This window comes from Microcaecilia unicolor, chromosome 6 (genome assembly GCF_901765095.1).
Source record: "Microcaecilia unicolor chromosome 6, aMicUni1.1, whole genome shotgun sequence".
In the NCBI taxonomy this organism is placed as follows: Eukaryota; Metazoa; Chordata; class Amphibia; order Gymnophiona; family Siphonopidae; genus Microcaecilia; species Microcaecilia unicolor.
In genome coordinates, this window is record NC_044036.1 from 151,810,778 (window position 1) to 151,837,732 (window position 26,955).

Consider the following 26,955-nt stretch of genomic DNA (forward strand, 5'->3'; position numbering starts at 1 on the left):
TGGAAATGTGTGTGTAAAGTACGTAGAAGTTTTTGCTGATTCCTAGTAGTAACTTCTAAATTTTAAAAAAGTAGGAGGTCCTGGCAGGCAGCAGCCTTCACTATCCACTCTAGCTGCAATAGTGAAAAGGAAGCAGGTTCAACAAGGTTCCCGGTCAGTGATCTGAAATGACCTATACTCTATATTTCACTGTGAGTATAAGGATGTAGAGAATGACATATCAAACTAGATTTAAACCATCCCTAAAGAAAGAGGTTGCACACCACAGTGAATCAGCCTGGTTTGCCAGTGTCTTTGTACTATATTGCAATGAAGGCTTTAAATATTATAAGGCCTCTGTAGAAGCTATATACATAAACAGTGCAATCTGCTTAAGTGCAAGGGTCTGGGACCAAAAAAATACATGCAGTTAACCGGAGCGTGCACTTAACCATTGTGACCCAAAGAAGCTTGACATCTGATAAACATATGTACAGTACTGTTTATTGTATGTACAGTATATAGTCTCCGTTATCTGACGTTAAACAGTTTCCGTTAACTGACGTTAGGCTTACTTTAAGTAATCAGTCAAAGTCCTCTGTACACTCTTTTGTCTGTGAGTTCCATAGACTACGTCTGCCAGACGGTAAAAACTGTCATAGCACTGACATCCAGTGGCCTCCAGATATGCCTGCACAGTGTTAAGACTCTCCAGCGCTCTTGCAAAAGTGACAGGAGGTTGTTGAATTTCGTCAGCATGGGCCTCGCTGCTCATTTCATCATCTGTTTCATCATCAGCCATTGCCTGCGTGTAGGCGCATATCTTGACATCAGTGCTGTCGTCAGCTGTTTGTAGATCGGAATCAACAGCTACGTAGTGATGAAACTCGTCTTCAGTAACACCGGCTGGGATGTCAATAGCCTGTTCATCTGACCCGTTTGCAACAGCTGCATCAGTTTCGTCCCTCTCCACATCCCTTACAAAGCTTGCCAGCTTGTAGCAATTCACAATGGTTGCCTATGTAACATGATTCCAGGCTTCTTTCTGCATATGTAGGGAATCCAACAGTGATAGATTATGAGCCAGTTCAACAGCACGTTTATCCTTGCCAGTCTGGTCATCCATAACGCTCATCAGACGACTTAGTACAAGAGCCCGATAATGTTTTTTGAAATTGGTTGGATCAGAGTGGTAGTGTTTGGTGGCAGGAAGACCACCTTGACGTTAGACAGCCTGACATCATCACTGTGTGCAGCACAATTATCACAAAGCAACAAAATCTGATGCTTTTGTGCCCGCATTCTAGTGTCTAACTTCTTTAGCCACTGCTTTCAAATTTCCCCAGTCATCCATGAATTTGCGTTAGCCTCTTATGACACAGGAAGTCGCTTAACATTCTTGAAGCAATGGGGCTGTTTGCTCTTTCCAATGACGAGTGGTTCCAACTTCTCACTCCCATCCATATTGCAGCAAAGGAGGATTGTCAGTCAGTTCTTTGACGTTTTACTTCCTGTAGTTTCGGCTTGTTTGAATGCAAGTGTTCCATCAGGAATCGCTCGCCAGTAGAGACCGTTTTCATCAGCAATGAAAATGTCACGAGGTGCAAACTCGTTCAAGATGGTAGGAAGAACTGAAACAACCCAATTTTCAGCACCAAAGTCATCAGCATCTTGTTTTTCATCATGCTGTTTCTTGAATTTTATGTTGTTCCTCTCCTTCCATCTTTCCAACCATCCAACAGTGGCTTTGAATTCAGTTAGTGCAAGACTTTCAGCTAGCTGATTAGCTTTCTCTATAAGCAGTGGACCACTGCCAGGAAACTGTCTGCTCCTGACTTGAGAAAACCACCGAAGAAAAGCATCTTCTACATCCTCAGCTTTTCCCGCCTGTTAACGTTTCCGGTGTGGATTTGTATTGTTTTGCCAGTCTTCCAGAATCTGGTCTTTCTGCTTCAAGATATGTGAAATTTGACTGGGATTGACACCATATTCTTTAGCAATAGATGCTTGACTTTGTTTGATTTCTAATTTTTTAAGAACTTCTATTCGTTCAGCCAGTGTTAAAGTCTTACAGTTGCGCGACGACGACGACTCCAGTGTATGCTCTAACAACATTCTTTCATTTATTCTGCCTGTGGCAGTTAACCAATGAGATTTCAAATTTACCGCCCCTTTGTCACGCGTCAATCGGCTTCCATATTTCATGCGTGTGTTATGCGGAGTCTTTCCTACAGAGGAGCGGTCTTAAACCATGCATATAAGCGAATCTTGCACTTATCAGTGGTGCACTAAACCAAAGTTTGTCCCCATAGAAATTGATGGCGCCAAAAATGGGACCGAAGTATGGCATGCTGTTAAACAGAGCATGCGCTTATCTGACGTGCACTTAAATGGAGTGCACTGCATATATATACATACACATTGATTTTGCTTTACTAGAGCACCATAAAAATATTTGCAGAATGGTAAGAGCAAAATCTGTTCAAAATATAACACTGGCTTATCTTTCCAGTTCTGGCTTAGCACATCTGTTACAGAAAATGTCAACAGATAAAGACCTGCATGGCCCAACAAGATGGCCAGAGTTTATCTGGCACTCTGTGCAGGAATGTATTACCAGTCTATGGTTAGGCATATCAAACATATAAATGGCAAGTGACCGACTCACCTGCAAATGAGCAGTAGAGACTTCCCTCTCTGTCCCGCCCTCGCGTCAAGACGTGATGACGTAAGAGGGCGGAACAGAGAGGGAAACGGAGTCGGAGTCACTGTCGGACGCTGCCGCCTGGAAAGAAACTTTGCGCGCACCAACCTCCACCCTCCCCCCCATCCCCGCCGCCGCTCCCGCCTCCCTCCGTAACAGGCCCCCTGCACTGACCTGATAGCACCTCTCACCTCCGTGTGGAAGCGCTGCAGGCAGCAGCAGAGTGATCTGCTGCTGCCTGCAGCGCTTTCACACGGAGGTGAGAGGTGCTATCAGGTCAGTGCAGGGGGCCCAGCACGGAGGGGGGAGGGAGCGGTGTCGAGGAGGGTTGCTGGAAATCTTGCCCGTTTTACGGGCTTAACGGCTAGTTATTTATAAAATGTCTGTGGTACTGAATACATGATGTTAAATGATGCTTAAATATTAGGCATTCTATGCAGTACAGGGATATCAGTATGGTAAATGGTGGATTGTAGAATATGAACATTTATGAGAAGTGCTTGATCATGCAAGAAAGACATTTTCTATACGACATCATTTTATATCCATCTATAAGAAAGTGCAGAACAACACTTTTAACAATTGTTTATTTTTTTTTTTAAGGAAACGTGAACAATCATTTTGGTTTTGATCCTACTCATGGCTCCCCTAGTCCTAAGCTAATTGTGAGGAACCCTTTTCATTTTGATGGAGCTGATGTGCAACAGAACTATCATCTCGTGGTATATGTTATTGATGACAATCTGCAGAATGGGAAGGCCACCAGGCCAAGAACGGGCACCGTGCAGATCGACCTCCGTATAATTAGAACTAGCATTCCCGTTGCACCTACTAGTTTTGAAGTGAGTGCTACATCTTTGTTTATTTATTAATATAGTAAAATTCTTCTATACCACCTACATGCCCGAAAGGAGGCAATCGAAACAGTGTATATCAAATAAAAAGAAAACAAAACCCAACCCCAAGCTTGTCCAACCAAACCCAACCTAGTAGTTTCTGTGCAGTTATTCAGCCTGGTTAATGGTGACTGGAATAAGTAATTGGGGGGAGTGCCAGAAAAAAAAATCGATTGCTTCTCTCCATTCCTCAAAATGGAACTGAATTGTGACTACCGGGTCAGTAAGGAATGGTTTCTTGTTTGGAACTATGAAGATACATTTATTTGGCAATATAGTAGCTGTAGTATTAGGATTATTATTTATGAATAAGAGCCTATAATCTAAAAAAAAATCCTTTGCAATGGATTTACTCACAGTTTGCTCCTTGTTGAAAAAAAAGTTGCATTTTGGTTTTAAAAATTCAGAAATTAGAAATAAATTAAGTGGTCAGTATGGCGGGAAGGTCTGAAGAAATAATTCCAGATTCAGATGTGCCCTCAAGTCAGAGTTGACTCCTGGTGACTACATAGGGGCCTTTTTACTAAGCCACGGTAGGCTCTACACGCATGTAGCATGTGCCCAAATGAAACTACCGCCAGGCCAGCACGCCCCCTGGTGTTAATTTCAGATTTGGGGAGCACCCATAATGCCTGGATGCATTATTTATTTATTTCCTCCCACGCATGCCATTTCCGCTGGTAATCAGCAGTTAGCGCTTGCCAACTGGTCATTGAGCATGTAGCTTTTGAGCCCTTACCACTAGTTTAATGGGTGGCATTACGGGCTCAGTCTGGTTTTAGACGCATTGGTTTCAGTTTTACCGCATGTCTTTTTCCCGTCACATTAAAAAAAAACAAAAATCTTTTTTGCAGACACGGTAAAAACTGACCCGGCGCGTGCCTAATACATGCACCTACACTGCCGCAGGCCACTTTTTACCATGGCTTAGTAAAAGGCCTCCATACTGAGGGACCTTCTGTCCTGGTTTTCTTGGAATGATACAGGAGAGGTTTGCCATTACCTTCTTTGAAGGCATGGAGAGTTAAATGACTTGCCCAAGACCACAAGATGCTGCTGTGGGATCTGAACCAGGGACTTCCATTTTCCAGCCCACAGCTCTAACCATTAGTACATAAATATGGCCATACTGGGACAGACCAAAGGTCCATCAAGCCCAGCATCCTGTTTCCAACATTAGCCAATCCAGGTCACAAATACCTATCAAGATCCCCAAAAAGTACAAAACACTGTATACTGCTTATCCCAGAAATAGTGGATTTTCCCCAAGTCCATGTAATAATGGTCTATGGACTTTTTCTTTAGGAAGCCGTCCAAACCTTTTTTTAAACTCCGCTAAGCGAACTACTTTGAATGTAAAGGGAAATGGGACTTGATATATATATATACCACCTTTCTGAGGTTTTTTTTTTTTGCAACTATATTCAAAGTGGTTTACATATATTCAGGTACTTATTTTGTACCAGGGGCAATGGAGGGTTAAGTGACTTACCCAGAGTCACAAGGAGCTGCAGTGGGAATTGAACTCAGTTCCCCAGGATCAAAGTCCACTGCACTAACCACTAGGCTGCTACTCCACTCTGTAGTTGTAAATACCTCAGAAAGGCAGTATATCAAGTTCCATTTCCCTTTTTCCTTTTAGCGGTGCTATCTTCTCCCAAAGAGTGGAATATGATTGCTATTAGAAATTAGAGTCAATGGCTGGTTCCCCAGTTGTGGAATAAAATGCAAAAAGATCTAAGGTTGGAAGACAACCATGGCAATTTTAGGAAACTTACCAAACTTGGTAATATGACCATTGGTTGGAGTAAATATATTTGAAGTAATGAAGACTGGCTTGAGGTCATTAGGATATTCCTGTGATTTTGAGGAATTACTTTCTGTGGCTGGGAAACTCTAGGATTATTTGCTATACTAGTATGATAATTACTTGGTACTATTCAAAAGTTAAGCACTTCTTACTATATAATGTATATTGTGTTACTATGCTTGATGTAAACCACCTGAAACCCCTATGGGGATAGAAGTGGGTTATCAATAATTAATTAAATGAATCCAGATAACCAATTCAGATGTATCGCTCTTACAGTTTTCACATGTTTTCCTACTGAGGAGATATGTTTGCAACAATGCAAAAGTTAATTGCTAAACACATCTATGTTTCTTTACTATAGCAGAGGAAAGGACTGATAATTGTATATACGTCAGTCAACACATACAACTCCAGTGCTTGGTACATTCCATTTACTTTCACGCTCATGTCAGTTTTCTTTGTTGGTCTTCTGGCCTGGGCCTGCCATTTGATTTGGAAATACGCCAATCTCCAGTCAATCTGTCAGAAGACTCCTCAGAAAGTACCAAAGAAAAAGTAAGATAATTTAAAAATAATGGGAATGATGAGGTGTTTGGGTACTGCATCGTATTCTGATGTAGGGGTCAGTTTTCAAGTAGTTCCTCAAAAATGTTGACCAATAATACACAGAAATAATAATGAATAGTCCAGGTGTCCCTTCAGTTTCTCTTGCCTCCAAGCCTTTCCAGGGTTGCTTCAATCTCCTTATCTTAAAATGTATACCTTCTAAATGCTCCTTTTCCAAAAAGAGATTATAGCTACATAGCAATGGATTTCAGATAAACTACCAGAGGTTCTTGGTTAAAAAATATTTCAGAGGATTGAGTTTTCTTCCCTTTGTGAAAAACTTTGGGGGTTCAGAGGGGTATATTAGTGGGCCGAGGAGGCCAATGAGGTGTGTTAATGGGTTAGGGAAGTCAGTGGGATGACATATGGGATTGAAGGGGGTCAATGGTGTGTATTAAGAAAGCTTGAGCATTAGCAAGTCAAGGGTTTGGGTGTGAGGCGGGTAAGTTTGTGGTTTGAGAGTATTAAGTTGTGCTTCATAACATAGTTGCCAGTTCTGTGTCTTCAATGGGTGCTTGAGCACCCCCTATATTGACCAAACACCTCACTGGGTCCATGGAGGGATAATTTGTGTTGACTTTAGTGCCCCCAATCATTTTGAAAAGTTGGCTTCTATACCAGTGGCTATGTGGGGCCTGGGCCCCCGCAGATTTGGCCCTGGACCCCCCTGCCAATGACCCTCTCGACCCCCCTCCCACCGCCAACCCGCCATCGCCTTCGCCTGCCTTTGCTAGCGGGGGACCCCAACCCCCGCCAGCCGAGGTCCTCTTCTTCCCGCAAAAGGCTGATCTGCAAGGCTTCGTTCTGTGAGTCTGACGTCCTGCACGTTGTGCGTTGTACGTGCAGGACGTCAGAAACAGAAGGAAGCCTTTTGCGGGAAGAAGAGGACCTCGGCTGGCGGGGGTTGGGGTCTCCTGCCAGCAAAGGTAGGCGACGGTGGGTTGGCAGCGGGGGGGGGGGGGGCGAGAGGGTCGTCGGCAGGGGGGTCCAGGGCCAAATCACCATCATAAACTCTTCCTTTGTATATTTACTCATGTCTATATGGTGACAAACTGGGTTTCACACATACAATGCCTTTCTAAGGTTGCCATCTATAGTTGTGGGTCAGTGTGTTGTCACAGTATTTAAAGGTGTACCTGGATGTTCAGTGCCAGCTGCTCTCCCAGTAGTGGCACTGAAAATCCAGGTATAGAGATGCGCTTTAGAAATGTTAAATAGTAGTAGTAGTAGTAGTGGTGCTATTATCTACATATCAGCAATATTCAGCACTGATCCCAGGTTACTATTAAATTAACTTAAGACAGTCTTTTTGCTCCATATATGTAAGGATGACCTCTAGTGATAGTACCATTTTGAAGCCCAGAGCCAGAGGGGGTGGGAACTGAGGGGGATTGCCCCTACTCCATACCTCTTCACTACCAGAGAACCTCCGGAGAGATTAGAAGGTAAGGAGAAGGTCATGGTATGGTGTTGGGGAGGGGGTTGCTCAGAGTGTACTACTTGGGGATCCTTGGTCTGTTGCGATATAAGTTGGGGATTACTGCTTTGGAGGATGAGTATATGTTGGCAGGGGCTTTGTTGTGTGGACAGGCACTATCCGGGAGGTGCTGACTGGGGGGAGGAAAGAAAGGCAGGGGGATCATATATGGAGGTATATTTGGGAAAGGGGAAATTAGATTGAGAGGGATGGAAGCTTTGATGGTGGAGGATTTGATGGGAAGCTTGGACATGGAGGCTTTGATGGTGGAGGATTTGATGGGAAGCTTGAACATGGAGGCTTTGATGGTGGAGGATTTGATGGGAAGCTTGGATGGACTTTTGCACATGGTTCTTTTTTCAATGAAGAGCAATTAGTGCACTACTGGAATGCACCTAACACCTCTTCTTGAGGGGTAGTTAAATGTAGCCTTCACAGTCGGCCACTCCTCTTATCCACCACCCATGCCATGCCCACAACCCGATCCAACCCGCATTAAGCAGCTAGCATTTTTTATTTATTTTTTGCTGTGCAGGATGGCTTGGCTGGTTTTTAACATGTGGTAACCATTAGTGCAGGTAAAACCTGTACTACCTGTCTAAAGCAAATTAGTAAAATACACTCTTTTTTATTGTCAAACATGTTCAGCTGGGATACAAATTTGATTACGTGATGAAATGTTATAAGTGTGTATGCTAAAATATACATTAATTTTTTTTTTACAGAGTAAAGACGTATAAACCAGGTAATTTATCATTTTGCTATCTGGATATGTCAGTCATTATTTGCATATAGTTGTTACATTCAAGAAATCACTTATCAGATTTTTAAAAATGTGTTATTAATGCAGGAGCTAAAAAAGAAAAAGTGGAAGTGGTAACAGTGAGTAACATGATACTATTTAATTGACAATTTAGAAGTTGTGACAATGTTTTTCATAAGTCAGAATATATTTAACTTCATTATATAAAGTTTATTTTAAAAGCCCACACATAACATAGCATACATTAAACAGAGAAGTGGTGCTTCATGCAGAGGACATGGCTTTGATTCCGAGGGTCAAGTCTTCCACTCATCAGGCCAGCTGGGGGGGAGGGGGAGGTGAGGTGGATGCTGCAGAGGCAGTGTCCAGAGTCCCCAGGAGGGGTCCAGGGAGGTTATTATAGCTGTTGCACGATCATGATGCCTAATTACTGGAATTAGGGTATATGGTTGAAGGGACATAGGTATATGGCCCCTAGCTGAGTATATTTGCTATGATAACTGATATAAGTGAAAGCTTATGATGCTTGATTTTAACCCTTGTTATCATTGAAGTCGAACCCAAGGCAGCAAGGGAAACTGCTGGATCAGAAAGAGAAGTGATTTTACCAATGGACTAATAATTTCTGATAGCTTTACTCAGTGTGTTTTTTCTAGCAAAAAAGGTGCTGGTACTCAAATGCTAGGCCACCTTTCAGGAGTGGGGTGATCACTGAGGGACCCACTTCATAATAGCTAGGCCCCCTGCAACCAGTCACAGAATCTATGACAAGACAGAATTGGTGTGTAGAGCCTGAGCGTTTTCATTAAAACTTGGGGTCCATGGGTCAATTTTAGCAGACAATGGAAAAGGTGCCAGTACTCAGAACCCAAAGTATCCCCTCAAAAAAAGCCCTGGCTTTACTTAAATTAAACAAAATGAAAGGTAAACATAAGTTGCTTTTTGTTTTCAGAATGTACATCTAGGTAAACAAGTGCTAAATATGTATATATTCTCTGTTTAAAGTGAGTGAGGAGGGTGTCTGGTGGGTTGAGTGTTCCCAGTTGAATGAGACAAAGGGTGAAAAAAATGTCTGGCTCGATGGTAACAAGAAGTTCTGTGAATACATGAGAGAGTAAGTGTGACAGAGAAAAAGGACGGCAAAATAGCTGTAGCACGAGTAGAGGGAGGTGAATGGTTTGCTAGGGAAGAGAATAAAGACAATATGAGAGATTCATTTTAGCAAAGAAGTGGGGATGAGAAAAGGCAATCTGGAGAAACATAAAAAGAACTATGAAATGAGAAAAAAAATGTAACACCACAATGCAGGATAAATGTGCTTGGAGTGCAGCAAAGGTCACAAAATGTATTCTTATTGTGCAACTATGCAAATTAATTGCGAAAATAATTTAGCTCCAGGGAACGATACTTACCCAGATGATTCTCTCTTCAGAAGAAGAACCTAGGGGATTCTGTTAGGGAATGCATCAGTGGCTGGGAAGCATTTGTGTCTGAGCATTCATCATTACTCTGCCATTCTATTTTAAAACACTAAAAAATCCCTTTGAAAGTGCTGCTGAAAATAGCAAGTTAGCCCCAAACAGGTGACTTAACCAGCCAGGACCCCTTTCTGGCTGGTTAAATCTCATTGAATATCGACCCCGTATTTTTTATCAATGTCGGCGTGAGCATTTATACCCCTTCTATGGTTGACGAAAGTGGTGGTTCCTAATTTATACAGTAATAACTCATTTTTTTTTAACTTCGGTTATTGTCAGTTTCGGTTTTCGTCGATTTTTTTCTGCGAAAATTTTGTCTCGGATTTCGTCGGCGTGCCCACGTGACCTCGCTGCTAATTTTGTGAAAACAAAGGGCGACCCACGTGTTCTCCTGTTCAGTGATTCATATGGAAATAATTGCCTTGGTTTTCGTTGGTTTCGGATTTTGCTGATTGTTTTCAGACAGCTTATCGACGAAAAGCGAGGTATCACTATATCTGGATATGCATGCACCATAGTTGGACTGATATGCTAGAACCTTCTTGGCACCTGAAAGTAAGTGACCATTTATAGAACTGCAGTTAGCTTGAAGTTGCAGTCCGTATCCAAATCCAGCCCCGTTGCACATTTGGTAGTTAATTGCAGGAATTAGAGCATGCTGTCATGCTGCCTCGCTACTTGTCATCATGCCTAATTCCCGCATTTTCTGCTTAGTGCAGCTTAGTAAACAGGCTTCATAGTGTTTTTATAAAACTATTGAAGAAAAAGGGTAAAGCTGGAACGCAGTATTTAATACTGAAGAAATGTATATGTGCATAGTTGGTTTTTTTTTTTACATTGATACGTTGTTTGTTTCCCCCTCCCCCCCCTTAGGAGATGGTTAAATACGACACTATGTTTGATGGAGAAGCAGTAGATCCAGGTATTGTTCTCTGTTTGCTTTTGGACGTGTACCTAATCCCATACTGTTGGCCAAGCTAAAAATAGTAAACCTTCATAGGTAGACAAATCCTGAAGTCAATGCCCTGGCAATAAGGAGCAGAGAAGGACAACAAAATGTTTAAGGGAACAGAACTGCTCCTGAATGAAGGAAGGCTCAGGGGTCCTTTTTCAAAGGCATGCTGAAAAATGGCTTGCAGTAGTGTAGACGCGTGTTTTGGGCGTGTGCAGAATTATTTTTCAGCGCATCTACAAAGAAAAAACACCTTTTTAAAATTTTTGGCAAAATGTGTGTGTGGCAAAATGAAAATTGTCGCACATCCATTTTGGGTCTGAGACCTTACCGCCAGCCATTGACCTAGTGGTAAGGTCTCACACGGCAACCAGGCAGTAATGGTCTACACGTGTTAAATGCCACTTGATACGCGTAGCTGGCGCACACCAGATAATAAAAAGTATTTTGCAGATGCACGCCAAAATTAAAATTACTGCAAGGGCCACACAGTAACCAGGCGGTAACTCCAATTTGGCACATGTTGGGTGCACGTAGGTGCCCACGCGGCTTAGTAAAAGGGTGCCTCAGTGGGTTGGAGGTCTTTAACTAAGAGAATAGACAACTTTTAGAAGATTTGATAGGCGTTTGCAAATCATGAATGATGCGGAGAAAGTTGTTAGGGAATACTTACAAAACAAACTGGTTGTAGATTAAAATGAATTCTAGAAAGCACTTTTTTTTAAGTCAACGCATTGTTCAGTGATGGGATTGCTTCCAGAGAATGTATTCAAGGCTGGTAATTTAGCTGAGTCAAAAAAACATCTGGGCAGATTCTTGAAGAAAGGTGCATTCAAATAACATTAGGTGGGATCTGATGAGTACTTCTGGGTCAGCCAAACTGGCCATTATTGAAGACAGAATGCTGGAATATTAAAAGTACTAGGGTAATTTCTAGATATGGCTGTACTGTGAAATTTTTATGAGTCTTCTTTTTAGGGTCTCAGAGGGGAGTAATCAACATGGGCTACCATTAAGATGGGTTATTATATCACTAACGTGCTATTTTAGCACAAATCCTATTAATGCGGTGATGAAACCTAGTACTAATAACGGGGGTTAAAAGTGAAATAACGCATCATATGGTAGCTCACGTTGATAACCTTCCCCTCTCACTGTCATAATTGATTTTGCTTCAAAGTGTCCTCAGATAACTGATACTTGTTCTATGTCAATATCTTTAAAATGTGCATCATTTGAAATTACAAATCAATGGGAACAAAACTATTAATAAGGTACTAAATAAAGGCCTCCAAATAAAAATGATAAAGTACCTTATTAACTGAATATCACTAATTACATGACATGTCCTAATATAACTACATAAAGCAAAAAATATAAATAAACTAGTAAAAAAGGCCTGTTTCTGGAGCAAATGAAACGGGCGCTAGCAAGGTTTTCCTCCCAACCCCCCCTCTACCCCTTCGTCGTTGTGAAGCCACTGACGCCATTGCTTCGCACCTCGTCAACGCACCTTCATCACCTTCTTCGTTCTGAAGCCACTGACGCCATTGCTCCGCCCTCAATGTGTGACGCCATTGCTCCGCCCTCGACGTCATCATGTTTGACACGAGGGCGGGCCCAGACACTTGGTGATTTCGGTGGCTTCACCACCACGAACCCTTCATGAAGGAAGTGACGTCAGCGGCTTGGCTTCAGTGACGTCAGTGTCTTCAGAACGTTGAGGGTGAGTTTTATTATATAGATGTATAACACAATGTGTTCAGTTCACCCGTGTGATCACCTATAATGTGAAACAAGTGAAAAATGGAATGGAACCATCCACGCACATCAATGAAAACTGGTCACACCACCACCACCATCGGATTACTAGGTGCAAAAGATCAACCTTGATTACAAGGTTGATTGCACCCCAATTTGACTGCCCTTATCGGACCGACCGTTCACTTGTCTATTAGATTGTAAGCTCTTTGAGCAGGGACTGTCTCTCTTTGTTAAATTGTACAGCGCTGCGTAACCCTAGTAGCGCTTTAGAAATGTTAAGTAGTAGTAGTAATAATACTATTACGAAATTGGTCAAGTTTTACAAATAACACCCTTTCATCAATTATAAAATGTGGAGGGGCATTTTCGATATGACGTCTAAGTCCGACTTTGGATGTTTTGCAAAAAACGCCCAAAATCTGAATAGAAAAGAAGGTCATTTTTGAAAAAGAAAAACATCTTTTATTTTCGAAAAAATTGTTTCTAACAAGGTTTTGCACTTTGGGCGTTTTGTTTTTTGGTCCATTTTTGAAAAAAAAAAAAACCCCAAACTTGTCCAAATGAAAAACGTAGAAAATCACGCCATTGGGATGTAGGAGGGGCCAGCATTTTTAGTAGACTGGTCCCCCAGACATCCCGGAAGATAAATGGGACATCCTAGGGGGCACTGCAGTGGACTTCAAAAACATGCTTCCAGGTATACATCTCAACGTTGCTCCCTTATTTTGTCTGCTGAGCCTCCCAAAACCCATCCAAAACCTACTGCCCATAACTGTACACCACTACAATAGCTCTTATGGGTGAAGGGGGCACCTATATGTGGGCACAGTGGGTTTCTGGTGAGTTTTGGAGGGCTCACAGTTTCCATCACAAATGCGACAGGTAGAGGGAGATAGGGACCCGAGTCCCTCACGTGATGGTGCATTGCACTGACCACTACACTACAGTGTTGCTTTAAGCCACTTTTTAGATGTTTTTCTCTTTTGAAATGAGCTCCCAAGTCACTTCAATCAATGTTGACAGCAGGCAGATGAAAGAAGAACACAGCAGGCCATAACAGCTCACAGCAAAAAAAGTATTTTAGATGAAAATAAATCACTTATCAGTTAGATTAGTCCTCCTCCAAAATGCGTAATGACCCAGACCCAGTTTATATCACACTGGTAAACTGAGCATTTTGCATGATAAATTTTTCTTTATTTTTTGCTTTATGTAGTTATATTAGGATAGGATATGTCATGTAATTAGCGATATTCGATTAATATGGTACTTTATCATTTTTATTTTTGTGACATTCGTTTGAATTGACATGGGAAATATGATGTCATTTTTAGCTCAGAACGACAGCAAACCCTGAAACGATGTGTTTTTTCCTGTGTCATAAGCAGTGGACACTCTTCAGAAAGAGTACACATGCATGCAACCACTGAAAAATAGTGTTCTCATCAGTTTCCTGGTTCTTTGATTAAGTTTCTCTAAATCACTTATCATTATTATTAGAATCATTTATCTCCCACCTATAGTTATCCTCCTGGGTGAATCACAGCCACATATAGAGAAATCAGATAGACAATACATCGATGTATCTTGCTCAGCAATTTTACAAAGTAGTAGTAGCAAAACAGCAAAGTAGAGGCTGACAAAGCGCAAACCAATAGGGAGATAATATCAAAAACCAGTTTATTCAGAATATTCATATCAAGGACCCGCCCTTCTTGTCATATGATGTTTGCTGAGCGGTTGGCTGTTCTTTTTGTTCTCCTCTGTGGATTAACTTGCATAATAAAGGAATATTCAAGCCTATCAGCTTCTTCTCAGAGAAAGTTGATTGTGACCCCTGAGGCAGGTGCTTTGGCGCCGAAACACGGACCGTGTCAGGTCCTTGATATGAATATTCTGAATAAACTGGTTTTTGATATTATCTCCCTATTGGTTTGCGCATTTGTCAGCCTCTACCTTTGCTGTTTTGCTTTGACTTTCCGTGGAGGCTCCTCCTGTCTTCTTGGATTTACAACGTAGTAGTACCCATACTGCCACTTTGCCATGTGTCATTTCGATAATACTGCCGGACCACTGCGGGAGCCGGTGGTAGCGCCACCCCCACCGCACGCCACTTCTGGTGCAATGGAAATTAATATCCTTTTGCACCAGGGACTTACGTGGTGGTAATCAGGCAGCGCCGTGTGCTGCCTGGTTACTGTCAGGTTAATGTGGGAACCCTTACCACCTCCTAAATAGGTGACAGTAAGGGCTCTCTCCCCCTCCCAGAATTGGCCATGCAGCAAGTGTGCAACTACCGTAGAGCCATTTCTTTTTTTGTCTTTTTACCCCACTGCAGTGAAAGGGGCCTTGGCGCTTGGCAAATCCACTCGCTGCAGGGCCCCCTTTTACCACAGCTTGGTAAAAGGGCCCTTAAAATCTACTGCTGATTGCCCTAAGCTGGAAAACTCACATCTAGCTCATCAGATGTTTTCTATTGCTCACATAACGGTTGCATGGGATAGAAATTGTCCATTTGGCCACTGTCAGACTATCTGTCAACTGTCCATAAAATTATCTACGGTGAGGCACCGGGATACATGACAGACCTTATCAACCTGCCAACCAGAAACAACCAAACATCTGCACGATCATACCTAAACGTCCACTACCCAAGCAGCAAAGGACTCAAATACAAATCCACCTATGCAACCAGCTTTTCCTACCTAAGCGCACAACTATGGAACACATTATCAAAAGCAGTAAAAAACCATGATCAACCACCTAAATTTTCGAAAAGCACTAAGGACAGACCTGTTCAGAAGAGCATACCCCACCGACCCAACATAAAATTACCTGGACACTTGCGACTCAATGTAACCAAAGACCGTAACGGACATTACCTGACCCTTCTACCCCCTTTCCCTCCCTAGTTCCCCTCCCCATTGTACTACCATACATGTTCTACCACAATAATCACTTTGTATTCATTTATACTATGTATTTGTTCAGACCGGAATCGGCTAACACCGTTAACGGTTATATGTAAGCCACATTGAGCCTGCAAAAGGTGGGAAAATGTGGGATACAAATGTAACAAATAATAATAACCAATCTGCTGTTTTTTCCTCTCTGGTGATCTCTGCTGTTCTCACGCTTAGTTGGGTGGCTTAGGGAACTCTTACCCATCTCCTAGACAAATCCTCAGCACCGCTCATTGGCTTCCAGTCCCTTCTTTCCCGCAGGACTGTGTGCAACACCTCTGGGGCACAGCCAGTCCTGACTGGCCCCAATGCTACGCCTTCAGCTATAGGAACAGCCCTCTTGCTACATACATTTAATCCAAATGTGCATTTTTAGAGAACGGTCTGTTTGTGAATGGGAGTGGTTATATAGAACCAAAAGTAATGAATTTTTGGGCATAGTGACATGTAATATTGCAGTTTAATAATATTCTAACAATTTTTCCGTAGTCACAGGACAAACTGTATGAATTTAACAGCAAATCAGGGCCAGAAGGTGGAAGGATACTCGGATGGGGAGACTCAAGGGATGAATACGAACCTGGCAATGATGCTCTCAGTCCCTGAGAATCCCTACCTCTGACACCACAAAAACCTACTGTGAAAGATTAATTAATGAATGCCTACTGGGCCACTGATGCAGGAAAGTCAGTTTGATTCTCTGTAATCCCTACCTTTTCCTTCAATTCTTATCTAGACATGTTCATTTGCTTTCTTGTGCAGTTTGCACAGCCCACTGTCATTCCAATCAAATCATCTTAAAGGAATATAGCTACAGCTTTCACAGGACTGTGCTGAGGTTGAGATAAATGGGTTATTTAATACTAGAGATGTTATTGTGGCTTTCTCCCCAGACAACTGGGTAGATAAAGACTTATACAGTTCACATCCACTCTGCCCAACAAGATAAACTCATAGGTATGATGCGACACTACATACCTATACTTGAACTTGACTTGTCCTTGACATTTTCAGGTCATGGACCATAGAAGGTCTGCCCCGGCATTGGCCTTGTTCTCCAGTTACTGAAGCTGAATCTGTCCAGCCATGATGAAGGCACAGATCGTAGAAGGCCTGCCCCAGCACTGATTTTGCTTCCCAATTACTGCTGTTGTCAATTACCGCTAAGCCTGTTTGAAAAGCATTGGCTTTATTAACTCTAACATATATATAAAGGTTTTCTGAGTGGTTGATGTTTTTTGTATTCTATATTACATGCAAATTCATTTGTTCAAAATTTGACTCATGGGATCATTCTTCCAAACAGTATCTGAAATATATTAGACTTGGTACAGATAAATATTGATGTTGATTTGTTCTTGTTTATGCTGAGACCTTGATCGAACCTGATGTTGCTGTCTCATGGTCATGCTTTTCTTATAATAGTCATTTTTTAAATTAAAGATATTATCCGCATATACTGTGCAAGATAAAACAAAGTTATATAATGAAATCGGTAGAGGCAGTATTCAGCAGAGCAGTAATACTTAACTGATACATTTTTTATTAATCAAAACCTGGGGTTACCTTACTTTAGACCTTGCAGTAATGTGTGTTTATTTGTACCTCACCAACACTGGCTGTTATTATGTATATACATACCAATGGATTCTATATATGGCGTCCAAAGTTGTTGTGCGCCAAATTTTTAGGAGCATGAGGAGTTGCGCATGCAACTTGATTGATCAATGAGCCCTTAACCAGCAATAATTGGGTACTAAAAACCAATTATAGCAGTTAATTGGCATCAAAGGAGAGCGACCAAAATGATAAAGGGGTTGGAATTCCTCTTATATAAGGAAAGGCTAAGAGGTTAGTGCTCTTTAGCTTGGAAAAGAGATGGCTGAGGGGGGGATATGATTGAGTAGAAGTGAATCAATTTTTTTACTCTTTCAAAAAGTACAATGGACTAGGGGACATTCAATGAAGTTCATGGAAACTCTTTTAAAACAAAGAGGAGGAAATAATTTTCACTTAACGAATAGTTAAGCTTTGGAACTCTTTGCTGGAGGATGTAGTAACAGTGGTTAGAATATCTGGGTGTAAAAAAAAGGTTTGGACAAGTTCCTGGAGGAAAAGTCCATAGTCTACTATTGAGATAGAAATTGGGAAAGTCCCTGCTGTCCTTGGGATTGATAGCATGGAATTTTGGTACTCTTTGGGATTCCGGAATCTTGCTACTGTTTGGGTTTCTGCCAGGTACTTGTGTCTTGGATTGGCCACTGTTGGAAACAGGATACTGGGGCTAGATGGACCAATGATCTGACCCAGTATGACTATTCTTATGATCTTATGTATAAGGCTTGGTGCCTAACTCTCATTGCAATATCTGAAAAGGGACATGGCCAGGGGGGGGGTGTCAGGGGCATTTCAAAAAGTTGTATTGGCATTCCAGAATTTGCCTGAAGTGGGCCTAATTTGGGCACTGGAATTTGCACCTGCTTTTAGCAGGCTTAAGTATGTCACCAAAAATTTAGGCGCTGGATCCATGCCGGACACTATTCTATAAAGAGTGCACTCCCTTCATAGAATAGCACTTAGCGTTCAATTTTTTCAGCCCTGAATTTTCAGCATCCTTTATAGAATTTCCTCCACAGTGTACTAACGAGATGAGAATGAGGCGTCCTTTATCATAGACAGTAAAGAACACATGGAAAGATCCACTTGCTAATACTCATGGCACTGCAAAAATTTAACTGTGGCTCCTTCAGGTGCATTTTTGTTTTTGCAATAACATATTTGTGTTACAGTTTATATGTGTTAATGCTTGAACTTTTATTTATTTATTTGGCTTTATTAACTGCCTTTATGAAGAGGTTCACCCAAGGCGGGCGTACAACTTTTGTTCTGCACAAATAGATAATGAGCTGTATTTTGCATACTTTTGCATCTCATTGCCCTCATTATCAAAGACGTTGTGGTAACACCAGCAAAGAAAGAAAAATCCACATTCTTTATTGCTGAGTCATTGAATAGAGATCCCTGGTTTCCTAATTTAAACTTAGAAGCTGGATGCTTTTGCTAATGGTTACAGGCAACTTACACGATGGCAATCATGTAAAGCACAGCAATAAAATCAGCAACAACCATTAACCATCATAAAAAAATAACACTGAAAATTTGCAGCATATGGACAAGTATGCTCTAAGGAAAGTCTCATGAAACAATCTAGATTTGTAATGTGAATTAACTGACCATGACAGAAGCTAATGCTGACAGAAACAAAAACCATGTAGTATATTTAAAACTGTACATTAGTAAATAGGGCCCATTCTGTAATCCAAGCACCGGCAGGTATGCGTCCATTGCACGTGTAATGTCTAGAGTACTAGACGTTATCCATGTAAAATTGTACCAGAGTGTTGAAGCACTATTTTGCAAGTACTCTCTGAACTTACATAGCAACAGAGAAAAAATGTAGACAAATAAAGACTATCAGGGGCATTTTAGAAAGAGAAGGGCACCCATCTTTCGATACAAATCGGGAGATGGCGTCCTTCTCTCAGGGTCACCCAACTCGGCATAATCGAAAGCCGATTTTGGGCGCCCTCAAATGCAGTCCGTTGTGGGGAGACCAAAGTTAAAGGGGGCGTGTCGGAGGCGGGACTGGGGCGTGCTTAAGAGATGGGCGTCCTCGGCTGATAATGGAAAAAAGAAGGGTGTCCCTGACGAGCATTTGGCCGACTTTACTCGGTCCCTTTTTTTCCACGACCAAGCCTTGAAAAGGTGTCGAACTGACCAGATGACCACCGGAGGGAATCTGGGATGACCTCCCCTTACTTCCCCCAGTGGTCACTAACCCCCTCCCACAAAAAAAAAAAAAATTTAAAAAACCATCTCTAAGGCCAACCTGAATGTTGAGATTGGGCATCCCCGACCGTATTATCAAAATGAAAGATGGATGCCCATCTACCTTTAAAGAAATCTCAGAAGCCGTGGCGAGGCGAGGTGCAGTGCCTCATGCCTGCATGTAAAAGAAGTGTGGATCGTCTCATCAGGCCTTCCCTCACTCTGTCTGTCCCGTCCTCCGCTCACGCAACTTCCTATTTCCGCAAGGGCAGGACAGACAGAGTGAGGGAAGGCCCGATGAGACGATCCACACTTCTTTTACATGCAGGCGTGAGGCGCTGCCCTGTGCTTTGCCTTCCGAGATTTCTTTAAAGGTAGGGTGCGGGAGCTGGTTGGACGGAGTTGAGGAGGGTAGGCACTGGTCGGGGGGGGGGGGGGGTATTGATGTGCCGAGGGGGGGGGGGATGTCATCGTGCTGCACCCGGGGGGGGGGGGGGGGGTGTGTGCAATGGTGAACCACCCCGGGTGGCAGCCCCCCTTGCTACGCCACTGGTCATACTCCATTCATCAGAACTCCACCAAATAGTTTAAACATCTTGATATGCCATTTTTCTAACATAATCAAAGTTGTTTACAATAAAATTATAAATTATTAAAATGTGACAGACTATGAGGTCCCTAGGACAGGTTTGGGAAGCCTTGTCTGTAATGTTAACCCTTCAATACTAAATAAGTGCAGACCTCTACAGAAAATCCTTGCATTCTTCAAGTAGGCTCAGAACTCTTATGACAGGTGTGTCGAACAGTAGTCCCAGAGAGCTGAAAATAAATCAGGTTTTCAGGCTATCCTTAATAAATAGTAATAAGAAATATTTGCATGTACTACCTCCATTATTTCTAGGATAAACAGCATCAGTGCGTTTTTTCTAGCAAAAAAGGTGCCGTACTCAAATGCTAGACCACCCTTCAGGGGTGGACTGATCACTGAGGGACCCACCCCACAATAGCCAGGCCCCCTGCAACTAGTCACAGAATCCATGACAAGGCAGAATTGGTGTGTAGAGTCTGAGCTCTTTCATTAAAACTTGGGGACCATGGGTCAATTTTTAGCAGACTATGGAAAAGGTGCCGGTCCTCAGTACCCCCAAGTACCCATCAAAAAAGCCCTGAGCAGCATAAAATCTGTTTTACTGTTCTGGAGATCATGCCAGGTACTTGTGACCTGGATTGGCCACTGTTGGAAACAGGATATTGGGCTTGATGGACTTTCAGACTGTCCCAGCATGGCATAAGTACATAAGTATTGCCACGCTGGGAAAAGACCAAAGGTCCATCAAGCCCAGCACTCTGTCTCCGACAGCGGCCAATCCAGGCCCCAAGAACCTGGCAAAACCCCCAAATTTAATAATGATCAATGGACTTTTCCTTCATGAATCTGTCCAGACCCTCTTTAAACTCAGCAATGCTTATGTTCTTATATTCTTATCTAATGCTTGAATCTCTGTGTTATTCAATAAGGTAAGCATACGGGGGGGGGGGGGGGGGGGGGGGGGGGGGGGTGATATTCAAAGTGACTTACCCATCCAAAAATGATTCCTGGCTGGTTAAATCGCTTGTTCGGGCCTATCCATGGTGAGTGCCTCTGAAAATAACCAGTGCTGAACTGAAAACCTGCTATTTTGGGGGGTGTTCTGGGGACAGAGTTGGCACTTGATTGGTTAAGTGCTGATAGTCCAGGTTAACTGCATAAATAGGACCACGTTTAAAGTCAGTCCTTTCTTTTGCTGTAACCCATGCTGAATATCACACTTAACCAGATCACTTTGCTCTGATCGCCAAGGCTCCATTCATGGAGAGCATCTTTGATAAATATGTCGGGGCAGCAATTTTGAGGTATGAATTTGCAGGAGCAGAAGCAAGCTGTTGTACCATACTCCAAGTGAGCCCCCTTCAGCTCAGCTCTGCTGAACCTTTACTACTACTACTACTTATCATTTCTATAGCACTACTGCTTCATGTATGCAGTGCTGTACACTGGACATGAAGAGACAGCCCCTGCTCGACAGAGCTTACAATCTAATTAGGACAGACAAACAGGACAAATAATGGATAAGGGAATTACTAAGATGGGAATGATAAAACATGGGTACTGAAGAAGTGAGTAAGGGTTAGGACTTAAAAGTAGCATCAAAAAGGTGGGCTTTTAGCCTAGATTTGAAGATGGCCAGAGATGGAGCTTGATGTACCAGCTCAGGAAGTCTATTCCAGGCATATGGTGCTGCAAGATAAAAGGAACAGAGTCTGGAGTTAGCAGTGGAGGAGAAGGGTGCAGATAAGAGAGATTTACCCAATGAACTGAGTTCTGGGGGAGGAGTGTAGGGAGAGATAAGAGTGGCGAGGTACTGAGGAGCTGAAGAGTGAATGCACTTGTAAGTCAATAAGAAGAGTTTGAACTGTATGCAGAAACGGATAAGGAGCCAATGAAGTGACTTGAGGAGAGGGTTAATATGAGCATAGTGAAAGTCGTGCAGCAGAAATTTGAACAGATTGAAGAGGAGAAAGATGGCTAAGTGGGAGACCTGTGAGAAGCAAGTTGTAATAGTCTAAGAGAGAGGTGATAAGAGTGTGGATAAGGATTTTGGTAGTGTGCTCAGAAAGGAAAGGATGAATTTTGGTCATATTAAGAGAAAGAAATGACAGGTTTAGCAGAGAATGGGAGAGAGGAGTTGATGATTATCCCAAGGTTACGAGCTGATGAGACAGGAAGGATGAGTGTGTTATCCACAGAGATAGAGAACGGGGGAAGAGGAGAGGTTAGTTTAGGGGGAAAGATTGCATTTCCCTGTGACAGCTGAGCACCTCTCTATATTCTCCTGAATTCCTTTTTTTTTGTATTGCAAGCAGAAAGCAGACACACAAATTATCAAATCACATTTTGCATAGCCAGTTTAAATAGGTTAAGCAAACCCACCATAATAATATGCCAAAGGATAATCACACAATGAGTAAAATTGCCTTTATTTGCATTTTTATACATGCGTGTCTAGTATTGTTCTCTTGTAGTTTGGAAATGTAGAAACTGGCCTGATTCATAGCAGAGCTCTGAATGCCTTTATTTAGATTTAAACTGAGCTGCTGCAGTCTGCAAAATATGTTGGCATCTGTAATGCTTCTTTGAGATTATTATTGGAGCATTTCTTCTTCAATAGTTTAATCCTTCAAAATGAAGAAAGGAAATTTGGAAAGGTGTTCTATATTCCAGTACCCACCTATGTTCTCACTCTAAAGGGGAGTAGGTTGCAGATTACAGTTCTGTTCGCTACTGGAAGAGAAGTTCATTTCCCTAGGAACTGATACACTTGAACTCAACAAATCACTCTTGAAACTCCGGCTGGTATTGCAACGCAAATGAGCTCATTTTCGAAGGAGATCGCGGGCCATCTTCTGTCACAAATCGGGAGATGGCCGGCGATCTCCTGATCCCGGCCACATCGGTATAATCGAAAGCCAATTTTGGTGGCGCCAACTGCTTTTCGTCACGGAGCCAGCCAACCTTCAAGGCAGGGTATAGAAGGCAGGATGGGGCGTGGTGGGGTGGGGAGGCGTCATGGTTACGAGATGGCCTGCTTCACCCCATAATGGAAAAAAGATGGCCGGCCAGACGAGCATTTCGCCGGCTGCACTTGGTCCATATATCTTTTTAGGACCAAGTCACAAAAAAGTGCCCAAATTGACCAGATGACCACTGGAGGGAATCGGGGATGATCTCCCCTCACTCCCCCAGTGGTCACCAACCCCCTCCCACCCAAAAAACAATTTAAAACAGTCTCTATACCAGCCTCAAATGTCATACCCAGCTTCCTGACAGCAGTATGCAGGGTCCCTGGAGCAGTATTTAGTGGGTTGCAGTGCACTTCAGGTAGGTGGACCCAGGCCCAACCCCTACCTGTTACACTTGTGGTGGTTAATGTTGAGTCCTCCAAACCCCCCCCAAAACCCACTGTACCCACATGTAGGTGCCCCTTTCACCCTTAGGGCTATGGTAATGGTTGTAGAGTTGTGGGGAGTGGGTTTTTTGGGGGGGGATTTGGGGGGCTCAGCACCCAAGGTAAGGGAGCTATGCACCTTGGCAGCTATTTTGTGTTTTTTTTTAATTTTTAGAAGTGCCCCCTAGGTGTCTGGCATGTCAGGGGGACCAGTGCACTACAAATGCGGGCTCCTCCATGACCAAATGCCTTTGCATTTTGCCGGGTTTTGAGATGGCCGGGCCCAGTTTCCATTATGGTTGAAAACTGAAGCGGCCATCTCTAAATCTGGCGATCTCAACATTTGTCCTAAATGTTGAGATTTAGGCCGGCCCCAACCGTATTTCAAAATACGGTTGGCTCCACCCTTTGTGGGACCGGACCCGAAGATGGCCGGCCATCTATTTGGCCGGCCGCCGTTCAATTATGTCCCTCAAAGTGTACCCAATAAAGCTTTTTTGGTTGAGACAATTTGATAAATATTACATTTTCTTAGAGATAAATCAGATTCTTCCATTTATGCATGCACAAGCCATACAATCTGGAGTTCCTTGTGTCTCTAATGAAGGATTGTACCAATGGCAGACAGTGGGAGTTTCTCTGTGTCTTACAAACAGACATGGAAATGCTTAGAGTAGGAAAATTGTGGCCCACATAAATACACGTGGTCCTCTACTGGGGCCAATAGAGCAAATGTCTACGTAGGATCTTTGGCAAGGGACACCTGTGATGGGAACTTGGTTCCAGCCTTCAGCATGAAGCTGGACTGGGAGACTAGCATTCCAGCATTCCACCAGTGCTTATGTCACAGACCATGCAGTCCCATCAACCCCAGCTTTCCCTCAGACCAGATATTTAGTGGCAGCATTAGTATAGGATAATGGCCAGATTGGAACCCCAGGGGACAGATAGCTACAGAGTGCAATGGTGATGTAGGTGGGCAGTCTACCCCATACTCTGATCCACAATACTGTTTCTGTCACCTGCTTTGAATTCTCATGTCCAGGTAGCTGTAGCTACATTAGGGGATAATCTCCTTTCATCATTTCACCTTCAAACCATTCCCCTAATCCCCAGAGGGACACTGTCTGAGGTCATGGTTGTAGTTCCTCAAGGGGAGGGAGAAACACACAGGACTACAGTTTCCATTTCCACTCCCTTCTCCTAGCTCATGGCTGTAGGGCATCTGGGAGTAGAGCCCTTCCTAAGCTGAGTCAGAGGTCAGATATTGCCCTTCCAGGTCCTGGGGGCAGGCTGGTCCCTCAGTTGCTGAAGAGATGGCACAGGAATCTATCTGAGAAACATGTGCACGCACCGGTAACATTCCCCTGCACATGTTTCTCAGACAGTTGTCTTGACCATCTCCTTGCCAACTGAGAGGCTGGACTGCCACCAGGACCTGACAGGGTAATATTTGGCCTCATGATTCATCTCGAGAAAGGTCCCATTCCCAAATGCCCTAGAGCTGGGAGAAGAGAGTGGAAAGGGAAACTGTAGTCTTGTATGCCCCCCCTCCTCCCCGAGGAAATAGGTAGCAGCTTCCATAGACCTTACACCTATGTCAAGTGCTGTGGTGGACAACCTTAGTTCAACTGTTGTCTCGGACATTTGCTGTCACCTAACTTTTGCCTACTAAAGGCACAGCATGGTGGTTTGGGGTGTGGCCTGGGATCCCAGGGGGGGCCAGGTTTGAGTCCCACTGGGCCTTTCTTCTGCTTCAGGGCTGAGGGTATTGGATGGGCAACTTTGGTCTTTTCTGCTATCCCCTAATACATTACAGTGTTGCTAAGCTGAATAGTCTGCTACAGTTCAAAATGTTTAATACTGCCCTGGCTGCAGTGTTTCCCACTGAATAGCTTAACACGCACAATTAGATTGTGTTGCTTTCCCAGTATCTATGCCACAATATTAATTAAAGATTTTTTTGTTTTGCAACTTACAGCATGCTCCTCTCACTTACATTGTTGACTGCTCCTATGACACAACTTGGCAAGAGCACCCAGGCTGAATTCCAAACCAATGTGATCAACCCACGCGAACAAAAGGGATTCCTACTGACATGGCAACATGACCTGCCACCTGCCAGATCTCTCATGGATACTGAACACACAGCTCTGCGAAAGACAGGGAATGTAACAGCATCTCCTTGTTATCACCGTTAATCTAGATGGCACAATGTTTATGACTATTTTAATCAGATATAATACACCCAAAGCCATGGCTTGCATAAGCATACACATTGGGAACATTGTAAAGCATTGGGAACGCACTTAAATAACCATGATAGCGTATATATTCTACAAATCATCAACTCATATCTTAATTTTGCTGTTAACTACTCAAAGCTCAAGTATGCAAGGGAAAGGAGTTGGGACTTAATATACTGCCTTTCTGTGGTTACAATCAAAGCAGTTTACATATTATACATAGGTACTTACTTTGTACCTGGGCAGCGGCAAACCAAGGGCGGGGCGGTGGTCCGCCCTGGGTATACGCTGCTAAGGGGTGCAGAAAGCAGCCGCGCGCCTGTTGGCTCCACTAGTTCCCTGCTCCCTCTGCCCTGGAACAGGTCACTTCCTGTTCTGAGGCACCAGCCGCTGCTCCCTGCAGCTAAAGATGCACTCGGGGGGGTTGAAGTCTGGAATCTCAAGCAGTCTAAAAATTGCAATATTTGGAGGTTTGGATTGTAATCCCCATGGGGTACTCTCATGTGCTAAGAGCCCTCTTGTGTTTCCTGTCCAGCCTCACATGCCCTCAGCCAGGGCTCACTAGCGCTTGGCTTCTGAGAAAAGCTCAGAGACAATGCTCCTCTGTGGTAGTCTGTAAACTCGGTCTCAATATTTGGACTTCCCGTTTAACTCAAGGTGACTCCCTCATTTACCACCAGTTCATGGACATGCCACCCTGCTGTATCCTCTGGTAACAGGTCACTTTTCCAGTACCCCTGATGGGGCCCCTGTCACCCTTCTTGGGAATATAACCCCGGTTTCTCAGCTTTCATCAATATGCAAATTCACTCTATACCAGATGCAAATCCACTTTACTAGCACCCTGCTCCAGTCTTGTGGAGAACCACTTCTTTCCAGCATATCATTCAACTTCCAGTAATTCACAGTTCCATTACTACCAAAAGGCATACCAGGTAAATACCTTCTTGGTTTTAGAGGGATCCTTCTCTCTCCACTTCCAAGGGATCTCCTCCAGCAGGCCTCAGGCATTCTAGGTCCCCATCTCCTCTTTCTTTCTCTCTCTCCCCTCCTCTCTTGGAGGGTGCTCTTTATAGGGTGGCTAATTATCCTCCCCACCTTTTTTGCCCCTCCCCCTGGTTCCAGAAAGGTCCAGGCCCAGAACTCTCTTCAACTTTCCCTCACCTACTCTGAGAGCTCCCCCTGGTGGCCTCTTCAGGGAAGGACAGGTCATATACCATGAGCACCCCCTACCTGTCCCTTTAGGTCATTACTTGGACCTACCCCTTTTGGCTCCCTCTAGGGACCAGATCAGGGCATTTTCAGACTTTTCCTAGGACAGCGCCCTCTGGCTGCTTCCTCAGGGTAGGGCAGTCCTGTGTTTATCATAGGTTTCTTGGGTGGTCTGGATTTCCGGCATCTGAATTTTTGGACTTTTACTGCATATCTAGATTCATTACATTCACCCAAATTCAGGCACTAGGAAAAAACCTCACTACATACCATTTTATAATGGGCCTT

General features: G+C 43.3%; 1 protein-coding gene across 1 annotated transcript in view; it reads left to right on the forward strand.

Annotated features, from left to right (window-relative positions):
* The window catches only part of LOC115472478 (cadherin-related family member 3-like), a 116,662-nt gene that overhangs the window by 74,783 nt on the left and 14,924 nt on the right, over positions 1 to 26,955 (forward strand). Inside the window, exons 14-15 of the mRNA XM_030206768.1 lie at positions 3,287 to 3,525; positions 15,885 to 15,978. Coding sequence (XP_030062628.1) covers positions 3,287 to 3,525; positions 15,885 to 15,978 — 333 coding nt within the window. The remainder of the gene's footprint in view (positions 1 to 3,286; positions 3,526 to 15,884; positions 15,979 to 26,955) is intronic.